The sequence below is a fragment of the Xiphophorus hellerii genome, chromosome 21 (genome assembly GCF_003331165.1).
Source record: "Xiphophorus hellerii strain 12219 chromosome 21, Xiphophorus_hellerii-4.1, whole genome shotgun sequence".
NCBI lineage: Eukaryota > Metazoa > Chordata > Actinopteri > Cyprinodontiformes > Poeciliidae > Xiphophorus > Xiphophorus hellerii.
This window is the reverse complement of record NC_045692.1, coordinates 3,313,162-3,331,400: the sequence shown is the minus strand read 5'-3', so window position 1 is coordinate 3,331,400 and position 18,239 is coordinate 3,313,162. Positions and strand designations below refer to the sequence as shown.

General features: G+C 38.9%; 2 protein-coding genes across 5 annotated transcripts; both read right to left on the bottom strand.

The window, feature by feature from the left end:
• Nucleotides 1-366: 366 nt before the first annotated feature.
• LOC116711487 (myeloid cell surface antigen CD33-like) lies at nt 367-5,665 on the bottom strand. 2 transcript variants are annotated; one of them, XM_032550799.1, is made up of 8 exons: nt 5,601-5,665; nt 5,155-5,244; nt 4,578-4,973; nt 3,962-4,264; nt 3,706-3,885; nt 3,343-3,406; nt 1,573-1,612; nt 367-889 (listed from the first exon to the last, which is right to left on the bottom strand). In XM_032550799.1, the coding sequence occupies exons 2-8, from the start codon at nt 5,237-5,239 to the stop codon at nt 656-658; spliced, it is 1,302 nt and encodes a 433-aa protein (XP_032406690.1). In that variant the 5' UTR covers nt 5,240-5,244; nt 5,601-5,665; the 3' UTR covers nt 367-655. The 2 variants fall into 2 exon arrangements, with proteins under 2 accessions (XP_032406690.1, XP_032406691.1); XM_032550800.1 differs by having other exon boundaries at nt 3,718-3,885.
• Nucleotides 5,666-8,956: 3,291 nt separating this feature from the next.
• On the bottom strand, nt 8,957-17,227 carry aoc1 (amine oxidase copper containing 1). Of its 3 annotated transcripts, none has more exons than XM_032550728.1 (5): nt 17,117-17,227; nt 12,350-13,888; nt 11,304-11,592; nt 10,605-10,737; nt 8,957-10,274 (listed from the first exon to the last, which is right to left on the bottom strand). In XM_032550728.1, the coding sequence occupies exons 2-5, from the start codon at nt 13,884-13,886 to the stop codon at nt 10,005-10,007; spliced, it is 2,229 nt and encodes a 742-aa protein (XP_032406619.1). In that variant the 5' UTR covers nt 13,887-13,888; nt 17,117-17,227; the 3' UTR covers nt 8,957-10,004. The 3 variants fall into 3 exon arrangements, with proteins under 3 accessions (XP_032406619.1, XP_032406617.1, XP_032406618.1); XM_032550726.1 differs by lacking the exon at nt 17,117-17,227 and adding an exon at nt 14,319-14,509; XM_032550727.1 differs by lacking the exon at nt 17,117-17,227 and adding an exon at nt 14,376-14,508.
• Nucleotides 17,228-18,239: the final 1,012 nt, after the last annotated feature.

Genomic DNA, 18,239 nt, shown 5'->3' with positions numbered 1-18,239 from the left:
CTAACAGTATTTTAAAGTTTATTCTCTGGGCTACAGGAAGCCAGTGTAAGGCTCCCTGTAGCCTTACACTACAGGGGAGAAACCTGGAGGTTTAGTCTAAATGGTTGCTGCCTGTATTGGACTTTAAGGGTTTCTGAAGGATCCTTAATTACAGGACTTACTTTAGTTTTTACTTTTCTTAGTTCCTTTTTTTGATGGTATTGTCATTTCATTGCCTTCTTCACTCCATTAAAACCATGTTTCCTTGTTCAACAAACAGAGCTCCCAGCATGCTCCTTGGAGGGCAGATAATATTTCGTCTATAGATTCCCGTATAAATTGACCATTGTGCACAATAATTGAAATTATACTCTATTAAACAAATGTAAAAACTGTATCTAGACACTGTTTATTTAAGTGCAAATATTAAACATGCAAATATTGAGATAATTGCTTACTTTGCAGTAAATAATGAAAATAAAATACAACAAAGATCAGAAGATAAATTAAACTTCAAAAACCTGCAAACTATACAGATCACTCTCACACCACATCAGTACCGAAACATCCAAACTAAAAATAATTTTTAAAAAAGAATCAGAAAAAAACCTCAAACAAGCACATTATTGTTGTCTTAGGACTCCTGTCACTGACTGTGAGTAATAAGAACAGAGTTTCAGCCAGGTTTCTGTACCGTAGAGTAGACAGGATCTGAGCTGTCAGCAGTCTCAGCTGGTCCATTCTCTGGCTCAGACACTTTGACCTGGTCGTACAGCGTCTCCTGCTGGTCTCTACTGGTACTCTCTGACGCACAGGTAGGTTTCTTTATGAAGTTCACATCCACATAGTGAAGTTCTTCCCGCCTTTCATTAGATGGTGGTTGAACACCAGGCTCCTCAGGTGCTTTAGTCTGTCGGAGAATATACAGAAAAACACGTTATTCACCTCTAATCTGAAATCAATCAATATTATATATAGTTTTAGTAAATACATGCCCCGTCTATTTTTGGCACCCAAAGTTGACTCGCTTTTCCACCTTGCTCATCCAGCCCGGTTTGTCACAGTTCAAGATGTTTAAAGTTTCAGTTGTTGCACAGAGTGTGGTTGAAGATATCAAGTCACAGTTTTCTGACTTATAGCATGTTCTCTTGTGTTTCCCTTTTTGAAGCGACCTCAGGGTAAATAGGTCTGTGTTAAATCATATTTACACCCCAGAGAAACAGGAAGCCATGGATTAAAACTCCAACTAGAAACTTTCAGAAATTCAGATCAGCTTAAAAACGTTACGATTCAGTCAAGTTTTTTTAAACTTTGCATTTTTAGATGAGTCATCGAATGTCACAATGGTGATTTGATTTAAATAGAAAACTTCTTAACATTGGATGTTTTCCACACTGAATACATAAATACATAAATAAAAAGCAATGAGGAAGATTTACTTCATGTTTTTCAACACATCTCTGTGATCTATTATTATGTCTTTATGCTGAAATTTAGTATGGAGGATAAAGGAGGATTTTAATGACATGCTTTTCATAAATTGTGTTCAATCCGAACACAGTGCAGGGATAGGATAACCTGTTATTTACTCACCTGATTGTGTTGTACAGCAGTACGCCTGGACTTCAAAAACCTAGAAAATATTAAACAGAAGTCAGAATAGTCATATGATACAAGGAACAACATGAAGACACATGATGAGAGTCAAGGTTGTCTTGCAAGACACATGAACAAAAAAGGTAAAATGAAGTTTCGGTTAAATATAATAATGAAATGAATTTGTCCTGGCTCGTTGTGTTCTTTTGAGGTTTGTTTAATGTTAGTCTCTTTCTTTGATTAGATCCGTTTTGTTTCTGTTTTACCTTAATTTAGACCTTTAACTCTTTTATATTCCTTATGTCTAGTGATTTGTTAAATTCATTTCCCTATTTACCATTTGTGTTCTCTCGCTCTCTCTCTCTTTTATTTTTGCGGGCCCACTTCCTGTGTTGCCCCAAACTCTGCTAACTTCTTTAAAGCCCCGCCTCCAGCGCGCAGTTTGAACTTCCTGACCTGTTTCCACTGTGATTGTGGCTTGTTTTTGGCGTCCTCCACACAAATTGATCCAAATCTTTGAGTCTACTGACTTAATTGCCTGGTGTGTCTGACGTCTTATAGCAGTATTGCTTTTACGTTTGAAACTTCAGCTCGATTGCTCATTGGAGAATTGTTTTGCCAGAATTGTTGGCGCTGACTACCTGGAGCGTCGCTGGGATTCTGTCACCACTCATTGTGCCTAAGCACATTATGCATTGTTCAGCTCTGGCTCCCTGTGTTCCTTGTGATTTTTTTGTTGTTCATTTGTGATTAAAACAACAAAATCCACTCACTGCCTCTGACTCTGCATTAGGGTCTTCTCCAACATTTCACACAACATGACGTATGCGTCACCAGATTTTCAAAATCTACATATATATATATAATTTTTTTTGTCATGTTTCTAGAATATAACACGATTGCAGTGGACAGAGGACAGAGAGAGGAGGACTGCTGGAGCGGGAGAGGCTCCAGCACACAGCATGGACAGTTCAGAAATGATTCGGAATGAGAAAAAAGTTGTTTATGAACAGATTAAATCTTGTTTTAAATTCCCTATTACTAGCAGATCTATCGTGACTCAAAGAGCAGCTGTTCTGAATGACGGCCTTAGTGTAGCCATTCTCCAGTACTGTGTACCGGCGGAGAATCATTTATCGGGGCGCAGTACCAGACCGCACCGGCTTACGTTCACCTTGTGTAAGTCTATTCTACATCTTGAAAATACCAGCTTTTAATCTCTCACTTTTCAGCTTCTTTTAGACAAGGATGAACTTCTACAAAACAGGCTTTGTTTCTGTTTTGTCGAAGATTTTGTTCTTCTCACAGAGAGCAAGATGGTTTTTTTTTTTGTTGTTTTGTTTTTTTTAATTTGCAGAACAGTTAACTATTAACTTTTATCCTTCTTCTTTTGGACAGAGTTTAGGTGAGTAGACTAATTGCCTAACATGTAAAAAACAAGCTGCACTTTTTGAGAAATGAAATATCAGAATGAATCTTTTTCAAATCTTACTGACATCACACCTTTAGAATTCAGGTGTGAACTGTATTTATATATTTTTTTACAGATGATAGAAAAAGTTTGTTTCTGTCTTTTCATTTTCAACTAAATTCTGCTCTGGTGGCTTAGTTTCTCTGTAGATAAAATAAATTGTAAATAGAATAGTGAGAACTTTTTGCAGCAAACAGAACGTTGAGAAGAACACAGAGTTCTCTTTAAGCCAAATTTGAACTGAAACCTCTAAATGGTGAGCCATTTTTCTTCATGAGTCAGTTCCTGATACTCACCATGCAACCAGGAAGATGAGCACAGCCACAGCAGTCACTGTAATGAGGGGAATCAGCAGATTACCTAAAGAAAAAAGCAAGAAACAGGAAGACGACAAAATGTCTTGAAGTTCAGATCATTCAGGCAGGTTTGTGTGAATTTTAATGTGTTTCACTGAGTTGTAGTAATCTGTAAGGTTATATATATATATATATATATATATATATATATATATATATATATATAAAAAACAAATTACTTATCAAAAATCTAAACTAAGTTTCACTTGGGTTCCATGTTTAACTGCAATATTGGCTTCATAATTTAAAACAGAAACATAAACTGTAGATGCAAAGAGTAGAGGAAACCTTTAGAGAACTAACCAGAGAACTCACAGCAGTGGGTTTCTTCCTTATAGACGGTTAATCTGACGTCTCCTTCAGCTACTATCATGGCTGTATGTGTGCTGTTTTTAACCCAGGTGAAGCAGCTGATGGGAGGATTGACTCTGCTGGAGCAGTTCAGCTCCATCCATCTAGCTGCTGAGGTTTCTTTGGGAGCATCTGAGGAAAATATAACAAACCTTCAGATTATTGATGAGAACCAGATGAACCATGATGTTCTGACAGGATCACTTACAGGAAACACTGAGAGCCACTTTTGTATTTGCTGTCTTGTTTTTTCCTCCATTCACAGGATATCTGGCAGAGCAGGTGATGCTATAAACATCATTTGAGTCTGACAGAGTGATGTTCTGCTGGATTGTAGTTGTAAACGTTCCATCTTTGTTCCTCTCCATCTGTCTGTGAGGGTTTGGTTGGAGGTTCCAGGTGAGTCCAGGAGGTGATTGTGGACAGGGAGTGAGAGCTGAGCACCTTACGGTGACAGAGTTCTTCTCCTTCACGTCACCTGAGATTTCAATCCTGGGGCTCCAAGCAGAATCTGTGTTTTCACATCACACACACATTTTACACAGTGAGATACAGCAGACTGACTCCACTTTAGACATGTGGAGCATAAAAAAGAGAATTATAAATATGAAGGTAAGAACTCATTGAAAAATACATTTAATTAAAACATCCACTTTGTGCTCACAAACTGCTTTTTTAAAAACTCTGAACTCTGATAATGTTGATGTTTAACTTTATACTAATGATTCAATTCATGGATTTTGTTGTTTTACACCAAAAATGCATCATAGTTAATTTTCTCTCAACAATAGTATTACATATAAATAAAAACCAAAGTCTCTCACCTCTAACTGTTACATGAACAGGATCACAGTTAGCTGTTGCTCTGAACGGCCCGTTCTCAATCCTGAAGAAGTATTTGTCTGTTTGATGTGAGTTTACATTAGAAAACACACTGGTGCAGTTCTTCTCTCTCAGGTTTCCAGAAATGTTCACTGCATAGCTGTTTTGAGACCGACTGCTGTTGTAAATCACATTTTTCTTATTATTTTCAAATTCTGAAACACTTTTAATCCAAACTCCAAATATTTCTCTGTTGTTGTCAAACTTTTCTCCTGGTTTCTCTGGTATTTCTCTAAAGCTGCATGGGATTAGCAAACAGGATCCACTCAGAGCTTCCATCTCCTTTGGTGCAGTAATTTTGAGGTTTGGGTTCTTGTTATTACATCCAGTCTGAACTCCTGTAAAAGCAGAATAAAGATGGACACAATGTGGAGCAAAATGTTCCTGAAGAAAAACTTCCTGATCCATGAACTCCAGCTGAGCTGCAGCCTGTTACTTTAAACAAGATCAGACATTACTTGAGACTAGAAAGGCTTCCAGTAATGTCTCCAAATGAAAGTGAGAGAACAAACAGCTCACCTGAAAGTAAGAAGACACTCAGTAACATGCTGGCTGTCAGCATGTTCTGGGAGAAGGCTGCCATCTCACTGCTACGTCCCTCCATCAGGTCTAAGAGACAAGATGAAGGAAAAACTTAGACTTCAGTTTAAATAAAGGCAGATAATTAATCAAAATATCAAGTCATCTCAGAGAAACGTCACTTTTAAATCTTTCAAACAAAATGCATGAAAAAGTTCTGTTTCCATTAAAGTGGTTTTAAAAAACATCATATTCCTCTGTAGCATTCAGAAATGTAATTCTGTAAACTTTGTTCTTTTACCAAAACCACCGACCCAAAGAAAACTACAAGCTCATTTTATCAAAGTGAATTTTAAGACTTTAACACTTTTGAAAGAGGAAACATTCAAAGTTTTAAGTTAATAAAACCTACATTTTAAAATCAGTATAATAATTGTTTTTCTTACCAAATATGTTTGTATCAAAAATTATTGGCAACAGTTCAGCCAGCAGGAAATCCCTCTGTCTAAAAGCAAATCTACAGAAAACGTTCTGCCTTTCACTGGAAGAGGAAGCTTTTTTTAACCCTCTGTGGGTGTGAACATTTGTTCTATTCTAAAAATGTGAGTGAAGAAAAAAAAGGAAGGTTAACAGAAACAAAACATGGAACAGACTAGAAAACATAAGAGTTTATAAAAAACATCAAGACACCAGTGACAGAGAAAACAAAGAACCAACTTCCTCTGCTCTGTTTTTCTCAGTCCTTCACTTCACATCTCACCAAAGTGAGGAGAGAGAGGTTGCCAAGCAAACAATTAGTTTTCCTGCAGATAAACTGAAAAAATGTAGTAATAATATCTTATTTCAACATCTCAGTTTGTGTGTTTTGAACAAAACACCATTTTTGTGATGTTGCAGAAACCAGTTTTTTTTTAAGCATCACTGAAACTGAATGAAGTCTTAATCGTTGTAACCCTGCATGCTGCGGAAGAGGCAACAGACAAAGGCTGGTTGAAACACAATAAGCTAATGCCAAACATGTTTAGATGAAGCTGCTTTTTATGTGCTGATTTTTAACCCATTAAACCGCAATGAATGTATCATTGTACACAGAACTCAAAAATAAAAAGAACTTAAAGTAAATGGAAACACAGCATTGCTTCGGCCTCAACCATAAAAACCCCCAAAACATGTGTGTTATGAGGAGGCCAGCTGCTTCTTGCTCCATCCTGTGGTGCTTACACCACCCACAGAATCAGTTTGAAACCGTCATTGTGGTGTGACAAGGCGATGGCTCTCAAAGCCTCTCTGTTTTACTTCAGTTACTTCTTGAGTCCCGTTTTTTTATTTTATCTCTGCTGGTTCTTTTCTATTTTACTTCTCAAAATGTTTGCTCCTCTTCCCTTTTTCTTCTCAGCACATTTAAAACAAAGATTCATCAAACGGACAGAAAAGGTTCCACTTTTTAACTTTGACCATGGAAACTGAAACATTTAGACTTAACAGGGTTGAGAAAAGAGTTAGTACATTTTTTCTTACATCGTGTCATATTTAAATGGATTTCAAACAAAAACAAATATATTTTTTAGAATATTTGTTTGAAAAACCCTGCACATAGAAACACTCACACACTGTAGACACACAAGAAACTTTTTCCAGCCACTCCAGATTACGATGTTACTTTGCTTGGCCTCAAGTTAACTGACATATCTTCCATTTAAAGAAAATTTCAGTTGGGGAATCGTGCTTTTAAGATCTACTGGAAAGTTAGTGAGAAGAAATCCCCAAATTTATCAAAATACTTCATTAATTATCCTTTAACACCAATGTTAACAACTTTTTTGTACCAGTAACTAACACTGGGAGTGATGTCTGCACTGAAATGCTTCATATTTAACTTTAACACAATAGGACAGACACTTTCCTAGCTTTTTGGGGGTTTTATTTTAGCTCTTTATGCATTCTGCTGTAGATTTATTGTATTTTTATGATTGTTTTCATTTCCTGGCTACCATTACACCTTTGATTAGTTAAACACATTCACACATATGGATCATTGTCTATATACTGTAGGTCCTGTACATACAGCGTATATTAATCGCATATACAGTATGTTTTGTATGTGTCAGTTTAAGTTTTCTGAAGAAACATCGAAAGAGGAAGTTTTGGGCTTCATTTCTTAAGAGTTTTCAGATTTTGTAATGAACTAAATGATGTTTGTTTCTGACGAGCTGCACTGACTTCATCCCGTCACCCAGCAGGACTCTCCAGCTCAGCCAGGTTGTTGTCACTCAATGTGAATTTGCACCTTATTTCTTTTTCCTGTATTTTAACCAGAGTGAAATTCACAGGGGGTTTCACCTGAGCATCCTTCACATTCTGAGACTACTTCCTGGTTTAGACCACACCCCCCAGTACGTCAGAACTCTCTACTGATCATACACTCTTAAGACTCTTGAGTCAAAAACAATCCGAACTGGTTACTTTGCTAACCCAGGCCAAGGTTAATTTAGCAAAACAAAAAGATGCTATGGGTCGTAATCTTTAGCCATTGTGTAGCAAGGTTCAAAAGTTAAGGACTGTTTTGAATGTAACTCTTTTTTTATTGAAATAACTTCACAGATGTAGTAGTTGTGAAGACAGAAGTCTGAAGTTTCAGGCACAAATTCACAAAATGTTCTGATGTGCTTTTTAGAGCAACAAGATGTAGAGATACTTCAGGGAAATGAGATCACACAAATAAGAAGACTTCAACTTCTTATTTTTGGCTCAATGGTCAGTGTGTTTCTTTGTCTAAAACCATTAGTTCCTGAGTTTCACATTACTCGCTGGAAACTATTTCTACACACAGTTTCTGTAATTCATGAGGCTAATATTTTGATAGGATCTCAGTGTCTTAAAACTCATGATTATTATTTTTTTGACTAACTGACTTCTCCTTCCAGACCTAACCTCTCAGCAAAGTAAGGGCATTTGACAATATGTCATGTTTATTGCTGTTTCATATTTGGTTACGGTATTGTGTTTTGTTTCGTTTTTTTTTTTATCATGTGAGGCACTTTGATCTGCTTGTTGCTTAAATGTGCAATATAAACTTGACTTGACATATATCAGATAAAAATCAATGTTTTATGTCTTATATGGGTAAATGTTTGAAATGTAATATTGAGCAGGAACACAATTCTAAGTGTTGAAACATATTCAACTGTTTTTGTGTCAAGCCTTTATGGTTGAACTTTGGATTTGACATTAAGGTGACACCTGGCGTCAAAACATGAACACTAGATGGCAGCACCTCTCAGGCTGGAAGCTAAACCTTTCTTTGAACTCCAGAGGAGTTTCTCATTCTCCACAAGCTACAGCTCCTCAAATTCTAAATGCATTTGTCACATTTATTTTTCTAATGTCTGGTGCTTGTGTATGTGGTTTGAAGTGAGAAAAAATACACTCTGTAAGTACGCAAATAAAGAGAAATCTAATCAGATTTTGAAATAAAAACAATGTTAACGAGATTTCTATTTAGTGATGGCCTGTATAATAACGGAGTCACCAAAACGCCCCACGGAGATGAAAAAATCTCACCCTCAAGCTGAATCAATAGAGAAAACCCTGCAGTCCAGATTTTTACGACATTTTTTCTGACATCAACATCACCGTTGCCGTGGGGATATCGTTTGGAATGACTGTTACCCGTGTCACCTCTATAGCCCCTGTTCTGGTGCAGTCCAGACAGCTCTCTCTGACTGTTCCCTCTTTTACGGCGCACACTGTAAAACATCAGCACACACTTATAAAAAATAAAAAAAAGGTTGTTTGACTGAGAAGCTGTTGGGAAGATTCTTTTATTCCAAAGCACAAGATGTTTACTCTTCTCACAATCCAGCTGGCTGCAACAAAATCCATTCTAGCCCAACCAATTGGATCTGTGTTCTACAGCATAAAATATCAGCAAAAAAGACCAACATTTGCCTTGAAATCATATACAAGGTAGTTCAGTTGTTTAATATGCAATTAGATGAAGACAGTTTGATTTGTCATGAAAGTACAACGTTAGGAATACATGCATACATGAAGGGCAGAGCTGCTGTATGTGCCTTTTATGCTCTGCACAGTAAAACCTTGGTTTCCAGGGGCAACAGCACAACCAGGTGGCATCCTGATGTGTTTGCTTGGAAGCATCCGGAATCGCACTGTTTGCTTTTCAAGCCCTGATGTGTCTCCAGTGAAAACATTCCTGGCATGGGGGCAGGCAGGGTGTCCTCCCTGCCCTCCACCCCCACAAATGGAGGGGGTGGAAGGGGCAGCAGTCTTACACCAGGCAGGGCGGATGTGGAGGATCCTGAATCCTGGATGCTCACTGTTGCTAAAGCTCATCCATGGAGACCCAATGTGGGATTAGAACGGTTCCCAAATGTTGACTCATAGTATCTTTTAGCTTCTTATACCATCATGTGTGTACCCTACAACCTAACAGTAGCTGCATTACAGAACCTGCCTAACAACAGGCACACTACTCATTAAATTCAATGGTAAAATAAAGAACCTGACAAACATACAAAGAAGGTGTAGATTAAATTCAGCATGCAGTGTTCTATCTGTCGTCTACAAATTTACACAACATGAGGTGTCATTGATTAAGTTTTCCTTTTGAAAAACATTTAGTCAAAAATGTAAAACAAAAAAAATTTAAAAAGAAAACAGAAAGGAAATAAAACACGTCTAAAGAGTTGTCACATTCTCAGGGATTATGGACTGAGAATGTCCATAATCTCAGCTGCATGCTTTCCTGCTCATACAGCATTATAATTCTGATTCCTGTGTTTTTCCTTCAGCATCGACAAACATAGTGTACAGTGTGACACTCTATGCTTCTAAACTCCAGTGTAGGTTCCGTTGTAAAAAAATGGCTTGTCTGTCACACAGTGACCTACGACCTCCGGTGTCCACCTCTGAACTTTAGGTTTGCCGTCCTGCCCTGGCCGGACGATGACGGTGCTTTTGGATGCTAGAGAGGGATCTTCATTGAAGAAGTTGAAGGGTCGGAGGAAGAAGCCCACCGCGTTGCCGGGTGTCGCCGTGTTGGGGATGTCTTCTGAATGAGGTACATGTAGGAAGCCCACCGTAACCCAGGCAACCAGATCCTACACACAATGGAGAAAATGCAAGATTTTTTCCTAATAGCCAAGACTATTTCCATTTGCTAATTTCTTAACAAAAAAAGATATTGTTCTTGAGAAATTTTTACTCTTTTGTTATAACTAAGATAACTGATTTTAAGCAATTTAAAAAAGACAAGATGGGGGTATGATGTCATGGCTTTGAAAGCTTAGGATGTAACATAGAGCAGAAATACTGAAACCACATCTCAAGAAGAACAAGACTCTGCCTTTAAAGAACATCTTCATGTTTCCACAGTGTTGAATGCATCATGGGAGCAGAATCATTTTGAAGAGGAACAGAAAGTCCATTACCTGGTTGACTATGTTTTCATTGTTGCGGATGTAGTCCTCAAAGGACACTGCAGGCTCCCAGGGGTCGTTCTGAGTGAAGATACTGCTGCTGGTGGCTTCACTGTCCCTGTGGCGCGTCACAGCCAGAGGATATCTGGGGAGAGATTATCCAAGATACATATCTTCTATATATTTCTTCTATATATGGAAGAAATAAGCAGGAATGGGCTGATTAACGTTAGTTACCAACCAGGGCAACCGAGGTTTTAGAAAATTACAAGTTCACAACTTCAGGTATATTTTATCACACCCTTTCCTGGAATTAAAGACCCTGTTATGAAATGCCAGAGAAATTGCAGTGCAGAACAAAAGTTGAGTAACAAGAAAGACAAACATATCTGCTTAGAAATACAAGAAGCATATCAGACATGTTTTATTTGTTTTTTCCAGATGCTTTAGGTCATAAATCTGCACACAGGAGTAAACTATACTTCATAGACCAGTTACTGGTGCCAGATATTTTACTGTTCATTGCTTTTATGTGTTACTTTGTTGTCATCTATTATGGCCTTGTAGTAATAGACTATAGCAAAAGGTGGCAAATGTAGTTTTGAGATACTCCGTCTGTTATATCAGAAATAACAACACTTCTCATGGGGGTTGAGTGCTTCAACATGATGCCGATGCTTTGAGAACAATGTGATGAAGAATTTGATTTACCTTGACCAACTGATGCCAACTTCCTCTTTCCAGCCTTTAGGAAGGACACTGTGTGCATGGGAATTAAACTGAATTCGATAACCCTTCTGGTGGCCCCACTTGTTTTTCTCACTGGGGTTGTAAAAGTGCACATAGCGAGGGAACTTTTTGCCAAAGCGGAATGCAGCCGATCGCTCCGTCTTGTGCTCCGTCCTGTGAAGTTTGGACTGGACGATGAAGTGATTTGGGCTCCACGGATTGGTGAAGTTCACATACTTCAGGTCTATCGTTTCAAAGCTGTTATCTCGACCTGCATACCAGAAAACACAAGAAGTTTGAGAAAGTTTTGTGTGTCAGGATATGGTGTCTATTGATAACATTTTGTATTTTATGTGACCATTAGGAATCAAAATCAGGAAAATGACCTCATATAACCGAATAGAATCAAGTTTTCACTTAAAAAGCACTTATAATGTTCAACAACTGATTTAATCCTCGCAGTGAAAGGCTTCATTTTCATTAAACAATGGCTCAGAAAGACTCTGGAGACTTCTGGAGTCTGGATACTTCTGGATGCTGATGAGCTGTATGTAATAAGCCATAACTATGTTGGGTTCAGGCACTTCTATTTTCACAACTGGATTTATTACCTTTAAAATCCCCTCAATGTCATAAGGACATTGGTGTCCTCATGGAGCCAATGACTTACATAAGTGTTTTGGGGGTGACAATTACCAAGTGAGAAAACTTGAGATTTATTGGAAAATACCAAATAGCATCATTATTCTACCATGACCTGCATAACACCTTGGTGAAAAGTTATCCAAATTTTGTGCAATTTGAAAACATTATTGTTTTTGCAATGAATTGTTGAGAACAATATATTGTGTTTGAGACAAATTATGCTGAGTAGAAGAGATATTTTTTCAATGTGGGCCTACAATTTCAGAATGATCCGTAGACTCCGATAGCTAGCCATTCGGCTGATTTGTCTCTTAATGTCGAATTTGACTACATTCATTGTGGACTTGGATCAAGGCACTTGGTGATTGCTTCATAATACTCACCAGCAATATCAAGGTCCACTTTGTAGTGGATGAGGTGAGTGTGCAGGTTGCCCAGCACGTAGTCGTACACTTTTGTGCCATAGTGAAGTCCATTAGGTGTGAAGAAAGTGGCATGGATGTATCCGGTAGCACTGACTTTTACCTCCATCACTCCATTGGGGTAAAACAGGAAGTCCCAGATGTAATCATAGTTGTAAACTGTTGAAGTTGTTCGCAACACCAGCACAGTGTTCTCCAGACCTCCAAAGAAGTTGTATCCTCCTTGAAAGTTGGAGTTAAAATGCCTCCGTAGGGGCATGGCAGTGGTCATCTCAAAAATACACAGAGCATTTTTGTGGCGCATGGGTTTGTCTGTGTCAAAGTAATGGTAAAGGTCTACAAAGGTGGCAATCTCTGGGCAGTCGATTCCAGGTGCCAGTTCGTAAGTTGAGGTTCCCATTGCCCAGCCTGCGTCGATGTACTTTGTTTGCATGGCAGCAGGAGTATCCCCAGCGTAGAAGGCTATGGCTTCCTGAAGACTGATCTCATAAGCGATCCTCTCTCCATTAAAGCGAAGGTCAAAGACTTGAAGGCCAGCCGATGAGCGAACTCTGTAGGCGAAGGACCACCCAGCGTACTCAACAAAGTTACGATCTATGGAGTAGCGATGTCCCTGGGGTTCAACAAGCTTTGGCCCATGAATATTAGTTGGTGTGTTACTATGACCTCGAGGTATGTAGGTAGAGTAAAAGTCTTCATCGTTGTGATCTGGCAGTTTCAGCTTCTCCACTTCTCCCGATTCATACTTCTCTATCAGCTCCTTGACACTGTCAAAATACACACTGTTGTACCAGATCTTCTCAACCGTCCACTTTTCTGGATCTAGATCCCGATGGTTGACCAATACTTCAAATCCAATTGGATGAATGAAATAACCTTCTACAAACTTCTGCAGCATGATCCATGTCCTTCTTTCACCTGGAGCAAGGCCTCGGGGAGCGATGTCTGAGAACGTCAGGCAGCGGTTGGAACAATTTGTGTAAGAAAAGCCTCCCGTTGTCTCAAAAAGAAGCTTGTAAGCTTGAGCTGCAATCTTCTTCAGGAGGTTTTCAATGTGGTCATACTCTACAATGGTGATCGGCCTGGACTCGAATTGGACCGGTTTCTTTCCCTTGAAGGTTCTGACTTCGTGAGACTTTGGGGATGGAAGCGGTCCCACAATGTACTCTGTGATGTTCGGTGTGGTCTGGTTCCCAAACTGGATGATCACTCGAGCTTGGCGGGGGGGTCTGGCCTGACCGCGGTCCAGTGCTCTCAGGGCCTCATGTTTCTTTGGCAAGTGGAGTTCCATCAGTAGGATACTATTCCTCTCCATAGTTTTACTTCGAGCATCTGTCAGTTTCATCTCTGGAATGCCATGCAGGTAGGATCGGACGGCTTTCATCTCCTGCACAGTGAGGTCGGCAAACATTGGGGCACCGTGGTGAGCCCACTCTCTGGTTCTGGCAGCACTGAAGCCAACCAAACAGGCCAGCTGCAGCATACAGAGAACCTTCATGGCTGAAATACAATAAGAAAATGACTTCCTGAATTCATGAATATCTTGGCATACTCAAAAGTTTAATTGTAGCAGATTTATTGTCACTCACATTCAGATCAGATCATAATTATTGCCTAAATTGCTAACTGCCTAATTTATTTACTTCATTTCAGAATTAGCATAAACCTTACCCCATTATTTTATCTGGTTTTACTGCTATCAGTCTCAGTCTGTCCCTCTAACAGAACACAAACAGTACATATCAGCCAGAGCAATGAAGAAGTCACGGCCAACTTTGTCCTGTCTGTTAACCGCAAACAGCAGCAGGGCAACTACTTACTGCACTCTACTATTAAGTCTATATGTTTTTTTCTCAGTTTTCAAGGTGCAAGACCCCCGTTTTTAGCAGCTTTAGTCTCAGGATGTGCTCATACAATAGCCTTCATGTACCTTTGACATGCAGATGTAGAAACATGACCCATGCAGTGTTAAAAGAAATTATATTACCTGCAGTTGTCCCTCAAATGCTTTAGGACAGGTTTGTCCAGTCGTCCAGGTTCAGCAGCCGTTTGGAAGTCTGTGGTACAGTTGAGAAGCGAAGCTGTGCTGCTGATTGTCTGTCTATTGCCCTACTTGGCCGAGACTTCAAGTGATTGGTTTGCAGGTGGTTGTAAAATATGACGAAATACTTAGTAAGCGTCCAAAAGGCACCATATGGAAAAAAAGTAACATAATTCAATTATAAATCAATTCGAGAATACTTTTTTCCTCCCAAATGGAAATTAATTGTTCTACTTGGGGAAACATGTGTCCCTAAGCAGATCAGTAATATTTCACTTAAATTGCTTTCAATAAAACCGTAAGATAAGACGGCTGAAGCAACAGTAACACCTTGAGTTTCTCAGACTATATGTGTTTTAAAAACAAACTTGTCCTCTATGTGCTTATCTGCAGTGTTGGAAGATCCTTCAAAAAAGAAATGTGCTTGTGTGCATTTAAAGCCAGTTCTAAATAAAACTAAATAGCAAATTTTTAATTAGAGCAATCCTTTACACCCTTTTTTCCTCTGTTTTTATTTTGATCACTTATGACAATAACAAGAACAAAAACAACACTCAGCATGCAGCATCATGCTGACACATCACAATCCTCAGCAGACCTACAAACCAGACTCAAATAACAAGAAACAAAGAACACTTACATGTTTTAGAAAGTCCAGTTATGTCTGGATTTTCATAGACAAATAAGCAATTGTCCATGATCCATTGTGTGTGCATCCAGGTCACCAGGCTAGAATTTCCCAGAAAGTGTGTAAATAATGTAAGATTTACATATGAAGCAAATAGGTTAGATAAACACTTAAGTAAAAAAAGGTAAGGGTATTTGGATATATAATCTATTATATATTCTCATTTCCCTTTCCAAATTCTTTTTAATCCATGCCTACACTTTTGTAATGTGGCTCTAGATGTCATAAAGTGCGGGTGGTGAGAGTGGTGAGGCGGATGCAGCGGACCCAGGTATGATGAATTATGATGTTTAATATGAAAATAACTTAGTCCAAACAACGAGCAGGAGTACACACACTGAACACGAAGAGACTAAACATTGACAAAACATTGACGAATAATTGACGAGGACCCGACGAGGAACAAGGAACACAGGTGGAGTTAAATACACGGGAGGGTAATCACAGAAACGAGACACACCTGGGAACAATCAAGGGGAGGACAGGACAACGAAGAGACTAAGGACACAGAAAACTCTAAATAAACACAGAAAAACACAGATCCTGACACTAGAGGTATCCATTGATACTTGTTCATTGATTTCTAAAGAGAGGTTCACTTAGAGATTCCATGAACAGGTAAAACTAGTTAAACTTCTCAACCTGTACAAAGCCATTTTGATTTCTGAGTGTTGGATGTGTGAATTTTTTTTCTATTCATCTGGTCATGGCTTTAGACAGGTGTCACATATTATTAAAGATTTTAGGTGGTATAATTCTCTTTGAGATTGAAATTGACCTGGTTTTAATATATGTGATATATATTATATATATGTGATTTAGTGAGGTTCTTAAAGATGGGGTTAATTTTCCTTTAACTTATGATTCATGACGCATTCCAATAAGACGTGACAGCAATGTTCCTGCAACTTTTTTAATGTAGTTGTATCATGGATGGTCCGTCTGGCCCAGGGGCAAACTGTGGTTACTGAACCTTGGCCCATTACCTCCGTTTTATGAGCCTCCAGTAAAAAAAAAAAAAAAAGCAAATTTAAGTTAACCATTAAAGATTTTTATCTGCAGATATGATAAAGGAATTGTTCAGAACAAGTGAACACCAGCAGATACACTGTACTTTGTCTCCAGCTGTTTGTATTTTTTCCCACATAACTGAGACCTCCAACATTTCCATTTTTCATTCTGTGATGCATGAAACCAATTCGTCAGGTACACTGACTCAACTGCTTCTTAAAAAAGTTACTCAGCCAATCACATGGAGGCATCTGAAAGCTTTTAGACATCTAAAAATGTCTTCTGAAATTGAAATGGAGCATTAAAATGATGAATAGAGCAGATTTACAATAGGTTGCCGGTTCAAACCTCCACTCAGTCCATCTTAGTGGTCAGAGGGTCCATTGTTCTGGTGCCTAGCTGCTAATAGAAGCCAGTTAATCACACACTGATTCCCCCCAAGTGTGTGGCAAGAGGAAAACACCTAAAACTCTCAGGGAAGTGGTCCCTGAGGGCCGGAGCTGAGTTTGCACGTCTGGTTTGTCCTCAGTGTCTCATCAGAATCAATGCTGAAGAACACACACTGACTCAGCTCATTATCTTTATCAATGTACCGACTGCTGCTGTCTAACAGTGAGATTAGCATACATGTACACAATCTGCCAGCTCCGTGACAGAACCTCCAGGTAACATCATTACCGCAGCTTCTCTTTTCTTTCGTTACTCTGGTCACAGCTGTGCTTGAGTCTCCTTTCACTCCCATCAGGAGGTCATACTGAGGATACTGCTGATTCTGAAAGCTTTGCACCCTCATGTCTGCTGCCACGTTTGACTGAATAAACGACCCCATCGTCCTTCAAGAAACACCTTTCTTTACGCGATTAAGCTCAGACAAACATCTCTTTGTTCTGCAGCTGAGGCTCCGCAGCCACTCTAACATCGGCACCCCCCGTAGTGTTGGTTGGTGTTAAATCAGAGGTGCTTAGGTCACAGGTTCAGTGTCCAATACCTGAGTTCCCAGCTGTTACCCCGACCCTCGCGTCCAATGGCAGCTGGCTGAAATGCCTCTGTACGTCCCATGGGTCACCCCCACACTCAAAACCCCCACGAGTTCAGCTCGGCCACATCTCATTTCTCTAAGTTTTATTACTCTCAAACCAGGAAGAGTAAGGAAAAGAAAAACAACAGACACACTGACAGCTTTTTTGGGAGGGGTGGACTTAAATATTATCCCACACTTGTTCTTTTAGGTGAGTGTTCCTTTTTATTAACATATGAAGACATGAACTGTTTTATTGCCTTAGTTGGTGTTATGTATTCTGTCTCTGTATAAAATGAATTGACCTGCCTACAACTCTTCACAAGGCTGTAAACCTCTTTGAATTTTATGGTTTTATGTCTTGAACTGCCTGCGAATTTGTTTTTGTCTCTTATCTCGGGGAGACGATTAATGCTGTGAAGTTTATAACAGGATTTCAGTCTAAGAATGTAACAATGGAACATGAAAACGTGTCGTCTTTCCATAGGAGCTGTAAAAGTCAAACATTGTGAAGATGAACTTGGAACCAGGCCTAGTGGTTCTGCTGGGTCTGCAGCTGGTGGTGGGAGCTGGGTGAGTTCCAGTAGAGCTCCAGCTTCCTGAACCACAAACATCAACAAACATTTTAACCAATATTCTCAAGTGAGAAATGAGTTTTACAAAAGGTTACGTAATTTTACAAAAACAAATAAGTAACTTAATACCATCCCACTATTTGAACAACTTGTATTCTAAATCTTTAGCTGAAAAACAGCTAATTGTCATTAAACTTTGCAGCTTTTGTTCTTTTTTTCTTTCGCAACACTTTAAAATATTAATACATACAAATAATGAATCAATAAAATACAACACAGATAATAAAAATTCTTGCTTTTTTTCTGATTTTTGAACTCTCAGTTCTCCTGACTGAAACTTTTTGCTTTGCTTTTTATGGCTAAAAATGTACAGATTTTACTGAAGATATGGCTTAGATAAAAATTGTTCACATGTCTTTAAAATTTAGGCTTATAGATGTTTGCTAAAAAAATATTTCCTCGGGCTGGAAGGGACATTGACTCTAGACGTTGCCCAGTTGGGCATTCCTACAGTCTGA

Excerpts from the sequence above, each read along its gene's own strand:
- LOC116711487 (XM_032550799.1), bottom strand. The coding sequence starts at position 5,239 with ATGGAGGGACGTAGCAGTGAGATGGCAGCCTTCTCCCAGAACATGCTG. Across the intron at positions 4,974-5,154 it reads GAGTGTCTTCTTACTTTCAG|GAGTTCAGACTGGATGTAAT; the intron begins GTGAGCTGTTTG and ends CTGCTTTTACAG. Across the intron at positions 3,886-3,961 it reads AGTGGCTCTCAGTGTTTCCT|ATGCTCCCAAAGAAACCTCA; the intron begins GTAAGTGATCCT and ends TATTTTCCTCAG.
- aoc1 (XM_032550726.1), bottom strand. The coding sequence starts at position 14,343 with ATGTTTCTACATCTGCATGTCAAAG. Across the intron at positions 10,738-11,303 it reads GTTGGCATCAGTTGGTCAAG|ATATCCTCTGGCTGTGACGC; the intron begins GTAAATCAAATT and ends ATCTCTCCCCAG. Across the intron at positions 10,275-10,604 it reads ATGAAAACATAGTCAACCAG|GATCTGGTTGCCTGGGTTAC; the intron begins GTAATGGACTTT and ends CATTGTGTGTAG.